The sequence below is a fragment of the Azolla caroliniana genome, unplaced genomic scaffold, assembly GCF_043228905.1.
Source record: "Azolla caroliniana isolate FFs.n. ecotype wild unplaced genomic scaffold, voAzoCaro1.0.p SCAF_10, whole genome shotgun sequence".
Taxonomy (NCBI): domain Eukaryota; kingdom Viridiplantae; phylum Streptophyta; class Polypodiopsida; order Salviniales; family Salviniaceae; genus Azolla; species Azolla caroliniana.
In genome coordinates, this window is record NW_028230445.1 from 3747825 (window position 1) to 3754096 (window position 6272).

Here is a 6272-nt window from a genome sequence, read left to right on the forward strand (position 1 = left end):
TCCAACCAAACCTTGCATCCAACAAGGTTACTGCAAGAGATATGTAGTGAAATTGTAGCCACTCTGAAGAGCCAGTATGATGGCCTCGAGGGCAGCTCTAATGGAGTTGAAAGACAACGAATAGCCTTCATCCAACAATGGTCATCCTCTCCATTTCTTGAGTCAATGGGCATCCACATAAGATGAAACTATCACGTCTCTATAGGGATTTGTACATAATAGTCTCGTTTGAAAAAATTTATAACTAATTGAAGGAGTATTTTTTTGGAATATATATATGAGGACATTTTAATCTTAATCACATGTATTTGTTTTAATCAAGTGTATTAAGCATAATACCATGTGCTAATCACTTTTAAGTGCATTTGTGTATTTAATGTTTGAGTTCCCCTATGTTCCTCTCAACCTTCATGTCCTCCTTGGTCCAAGTGCCCCATGGTCCCACTCATGTAGCACATGCACACACGTTTATGTGACATCGATACCTTTGAACCTTTTCACATTGTGCCACATCTCCTATTCTTATGTACTTCTTTATTACAGTTACACTTGTTCTTTCATTTTTACCAACATCTAGGCAAACACAAATGGTTAACATAATCCATAAATTCAAAAAGGAGTGCTTTAAACAATTTTTCATTACCACCTAAAACTGATATAAATGGCCCACATTCTCCTTCATTCTCGTGTTGCTACTTATGGAGCTTTTTGAAATCCAAGTGCATTTACTTAGCAATAAATGCTACAAAAGACATAAAATTGGGTTGCAATTTGCTCTTGGAATTTTTACAACTATGAGAGAAAGAGAGACCACTAAACAATGGATGAAGTTTTCACTTGGCAATGAGTATACAGGCATGCCAATTTTTTATTAAGATTTTCAGTACACTATTCCTCCACCCAAAGAGTAGCATATCCAATATTTGAGGAATGCATTCAATGGTCATAATTCAGAGGAAACAAATAGGCAATAGTAGTTTATTTTATCACACATACATAGCACAATACTTCTTATGATGAAGTTATTGAGCCTTTTGCAAATCAAGAATTTTGCATTTCAAAGCGGTAGCTGCCTTGGAAGCATTAGCACGACCTAATTGCTCACAAATGTAATCTCCGGTATCAATGACCTTTGAGATGTCAACATTTGTTTTAACTCCAAGGCCATTTAGCATGTATAGAACATCCTCTGTCGCCACATTTCCGGTGGCTCCTTTTGCATATGGGCACCCACCGAGGCCGGCAACAGATGAATCTACAATATGTATACCCATCTAGACAAGGGGGAGAAGACGAAACAAGAAGACAAGAAAGGACAAAACAACGTTACAAAATAGTTTCTAGCAAGCAAATCATATATAAGAAACAAACTTTGATTCACGCGGACAACTCCTCTGGTGTGAACACAAATCAACCAACCTGAAGTGCCAAAAGTATATTTGCCAATGCCTGGCCGTAAGTGTCATGGAAATGCACCGCAATCTTTTCAATGGGTGCAACCTCCATTACCGCTTCTAACATGGGCAAGACACTCCCTGAAGTAAGGATAAATAATGAACATAGAGCTGAGACATAAAACAACAGTTTATAGAAATCAAATGGTTAGAAATATCCAAAGAGATCCAGGGGTTTATAACATACCAGGGGTTCCAGCACCAATTGTATCACCTAGGGAAACTTCGTAACAGCCCATCTCCAATAATCTCTTTACAACAAATGCCACTTTTGATGGCGAGATCGGTCCTTCATCAGGACATGCAACAACACACGAAACATATCTATTCCAATCCAACAAAAAAGATAGCAAATTAAAGTTTTCCCAATCATGCCTTCATGGTATAAAGAAAAACTGAATTTGACTATTCATCAGCAGTCCATATTATATCTATATGCTACTGTATGTAACATATTGAAGGGTTCTTTAAACATCAGCATCATTAGACCCTTGATCACTTTCAACTTTCAATTTGTTAGTCATAAAAATCCCTTTTTAAGAAATCTAGGATAAGCCCAAAAACAAATAAATGCAAATGTGTACTCAAATGTCTGGTTCTGAGCATTCATATTGATATCAACTTCAATAAGGACAAAGCATACATTCTCTAATGCAGTAGAAAGAACAGAGTTTACCCTCTAACTGGTAGAGAGAGCCTTTTTGCAGCAACCATCACATCCTCATATCTTCTCAAACTATCTTGGATACTGCAATTTATATTTTTCCTAGAGAAAGTTTCTGAGGCAGAGGCAAATATTGCAACTTCTTTTGCACCACAGGCAATGGCAGCTTCAAATCCCTGAAAGAAACCCATACAATCAAATGGTTCAATTCAGATTATATGCATTACTAATATTACCAGAAAGATGGATGCTCACCCTTAGGTTGGGTGTAAGCACAGGGAATTGAGCACCTTCAAGAAGCCTAACCATGTTCATGACTTCTTTGGCATCTGCAAGCTGTCGAAAAAAAGGCCAAATCATTTAGTAATATTTGAATAATCTTTAAGCATAGTTAGTAAGGTTGCATAGTTTTTGAATTTTGGATAGGAAAAATATCATTATGCAATTTTAGCTACATACCTGAGGAACCCATTTGGGTGAGACAAAACTTGTAGCTTCTATAACCATTAAACCTGCATCAGCTAGTCTTTTAATGAGCTCAACTTTTACGTGAGTCGGTACATGACCCTTCTCATTTTGTAAACCATCTCTTGCCCCAACCTCCACAATCTTAACAAACTTAGGTATACCTCTCATGATCTAACAGAAACAGAAGCAGAGAATGTCAACAATGTGGACATTATATTCAACACTATGGAAGAAGCAAATTGTGTTTCCTTGTATAAATCACCTTGTGAACATGCATTCTAGGTGTTTCGGGCCCATCAGTTTGAATACCCTGCTCCAACTGATTCCTTTTTCCTTGAGACAACATCCGTGGACTCAAAACAAAGGATGATTTCCACAATTGTTGCTTACTATTCTCGATTCTGGTTTAGTAGAACCACAACAAGTCAGTTTCACTAACAAATATTGTTAATCATCTCAAACTATATTTTACATTAACGGATTCAAGTATTATGTTGAATAACTTTCTTTATTAATTGCTGGAAATGTTAAATAAAAATTCTATAGAGTCTCACTCGATGAGAAACCTAATATGCAAAGTTATTTTCTAGACTATGGTTAATGCTCTTCCATGTTGAAGCAAGGAATATTTCAAGAAAAACATGAAAAAAAAGCTTTAAGAAACAAAACAAACAAATTCAGATGCTTGAATGTTTTACCAATATAGAACCCCATATCTGAAATATGGATGCATCATGAATCATGAACAGTTAAGTCTCAATTAGTCAAAATATTTCAAACTGGATATTTGGACATTTTTCACAATATTTCAGAATGGGTATTTGGACATATAAATACAAAAGAAAGATCTGCAAATGATGTCTGAAATTAAAAATCATGAAAAAAAGAGTAAAGGAATTTCGCACTAGGTATCCTCTGGTATCTTATGGCAATAACCTAATAAATATGAATAATTAATTACAACATGCAGGGTCAACTACCATATATACCCCCAATCTGAGGCTCACTCTCAGTGTGTGAACACATCACAGATGAGTATAGATGGCCAAGCTACAACCTACCAATCCTATGGAGGTAATCCATAGATTAGAGGGAGTGTAGTAATAATGAGTAACAATAATGTTGAAGCAAGTGCAAGAGAGTATGAGTCAGGTCATAATTTTTCATAATTCCACCAACATAGTTACATTATGGTTATATTGTTTGATAATCCTAGATTCCATAGAGCTCACATACAAAGACCTAATATTTGTGTTCCTCAATGCCACTAATTATGCATGAACTTGCATCAACCCAAACTCTGAAGAATTCACCAGAAAAATACACAAAGATCATATGTACTTCCCGAAACCAGCTAGTTAGGCAAGAGAATAAGACATTCATCCATAATGGAAAATAAAGTTTGAACATCTAACATATTCCTACTAATTGGTACAAAATTACACCCAGAAATTCTCCTCTCTATGAATCATGAGAATCTATTCATAAGAAAACAAAAGACAAAGGTGTGGAAAATATATGGCATACCCATCATCTAGACCTCCACATGAGCCCCCCGAATCTCGTTCAGCTATATAGGTAGTATTATCCTCCCTTTTAATATGGCTGTTTTGAGTGCACAAATCCGCCGGTTGCCAAGAAAATCTCCCATCCAATCTTTTTTCCCATGATTCACTGACACCATTGTTAATCAAACTTGACTTATCGAAGTTCGAAGAGAAAGTGAAACTTCTTCTCCTCCTGCGTGGAGTTGTTGGCAGGCAATCAAATGCCATAGGTTCCTCTAAGCTCGACATTCTTAGCCTTTGCACTAATTGAGGAACTTGCAAATCCTTTTTCTTTGGTATTAAGTTACGGTTGAAGCTCCTTTTGTAGACTTTCAGAACGAGCATTCACAACTGAAAGGGCATCAAAACATCACAACCAGCATTAGTGATTGCTCTTAGGCATTTTGCAACATTTTTTTGAAGGAATTTACAATGCTGAATTGGCTGCAATTCCCAGTAGGAAAATAAATCTTCAAGTTTGTTCAGGTCACAGAACTTAAATAAATTTTTATTCTAAAATTAGTACAATGTTGGAACTGGTTACAAATCCTCGCTACACAAGTGTCTTTCATTAACAACACAACAGTTTCAAGGAATTTCCAATCCTGAAAGTTACCACAATGATGACATTGGTTTGAGTTTTTGATACCTATTTTATTTCTTAAGTCTGTTTTTTCCACAAAATATTGAAATCTCATTCTCACTTAAGTTTCCTTTGTTCACGAATCCTGAGAGATTTCCTACTCTACATAATCTAAAAACAGATGTGAGATGGGTCACTAAGCAAGGTTTCAAATCTTCATTCGAGTTTCTTGATGTTCCTAAATATGAATAACATGTTGGAATTATCGTGCTTCCTAAGCAGATCCTCTACTATAAGTGTCTGATTGGGTTGCCCCATTTTCATGATATTACCTCTAGCATCTTTTCTGCAACTGGCAATTTTTGGTTTCTTTCTATGTCTGGGTACTTCTAATTCATGTGATCTCTCTCTCTCTCTCTCTCTCAACAAAACATCATGAGCATGGAGAAACAGAGTATCACAAAGCTGAAAGAGATGAATGACGAGTCAAACAAGAACAAACAGGAAGTGGTGAAAGATGAAGAAGAAAATAAATAAATAAATAAATATATATATATATATATATACCTTTTTCTGGAAGTCTGGAGACTTGATCAACTGTGAAGCAGGAGGATATCAGAGAGAAGAAGAAACAGAATCAGTTACTTCATAAGTATATATACATATACATACATATATATATATATATACATACATAGAGAGAGAGAGAGAGAGAGAGAGAGAGAGAGATTGAAGAAATGAAAACAGGGGAGGAATGAATTGAAAGAGAGTGGGTGGGAGAGGAGAGAAAGAGGAGGAGAAGAGTATTTCTACTTTCTCTTCTTTTTCCATTCCATTCCTGAGAATAAAGTATGTAATTGAATGAATGTAATTGAATGAATTGTGTGTGTGTGTGTGTGTGTGTGTGTGTGTGGAGTTCCTCTGTTTTGATTGAACAAGTCCTCCTCCAATGACCCCCTCCCAATCCCCACTCTGTTCACACCCACACCCACACACCTCTTCTCTTCCATGATCACACCTTCTCTTCAGGACATCTTTCCGCACATTTTACCAGTACCAGGCAGACACCGCATTCCGAGTAGTCACAGATTCGATCACTATAGCCTAGTCGACCGACCTGCCTCTGATGGGTCCATTCGGCTCATATATGTGTGAACACCCCCCAAAACCCTACTTGCATACACAGCTTCGCATTCTCCTGACATCGTGAGGCCATAGCCATGCCCTCATGTTCTATCAACGATTTGGGCTCCTCCATATGCGCTTTTCTTATGAGCCTATACACACCACGGTGGAGAAGTTTAGTGTGCAACTTGCCCACAACATACATGTAGCGCTGGACATACAGTCATGGAAGTGGACCGAGAATGGCTCCACGCCCCAGTACATCTGTAAGGGATATATACGAGATGGCTCGCTTTTCCGAGATCCTCATACATATATACGTATATGCACACGCACCCGCACACGCATGCACACATTCATGATGTTCGTTGTGTTTTATATTAGTGCACACTTCCAACAAGTTGTTGTTGAATGTATGATTACAAACAATC

General features: G+C 37.1%; 1 protein-coding gene across 1 annotated transcript; it reads right to left on the bottom strand.

The window, feature by feature from the left end:
• Positions 1 to 827: 827 nt before the first annotated feature.
• Positions 828 to 5177, bottom strand: LOC147858741 (uncharacterized). The gene is made up of 9 exons (XM_087326014.1): positions 5049 to 5177; positions 4114 to 4484; positions 2849 to 2987; positions 2578 to 2757; positions 2374 to 2454; positions 2131 to 2294; positions 1642 to 1778; positions 1420 to 1535; positions 828 to 1274 (listed from the first exon to the last, which is right to left on the bottom strand). The coding sequence occupies exons 2-9, from the start codon at positions 4476 to 4478 to the stop codon at positions 1023 to 1025; spliced, it is 1434 nt and encodes a 477-aa protein (XP_087182140.1). The 5' UTR covers positions 4479 to 4484; positions 5049 to 5177; the 3' UTR covers positions 828 to 1022.
• Between the last annotated feature and the right edge of the window lie 1095 nt (positions 5178 to 6272).

Coding starts and splice junctions, on each gene's coding strand:
- LOC147858741 (XM_087326014.1), bottom strand. CDS start 4,478: ATGCTCGTTCTGAAAGTCTACAAAAGGAGCTTCAACCGTAACTTAATA. Junction 2,758..2,848: donor CTAGAATGCATGTTCACAAG/GTGATTTATACA, acceptor TGTTTCTGTTAG/ATCATGAGAGGTATACCTAA. Junction 1,536..1,641: donor AATTGGTGCTGGAACCCCTG/GTATGTTATAAA, acceptor TCCTTACTTCAG/GGAGTGTCTTGCCCATGTTA.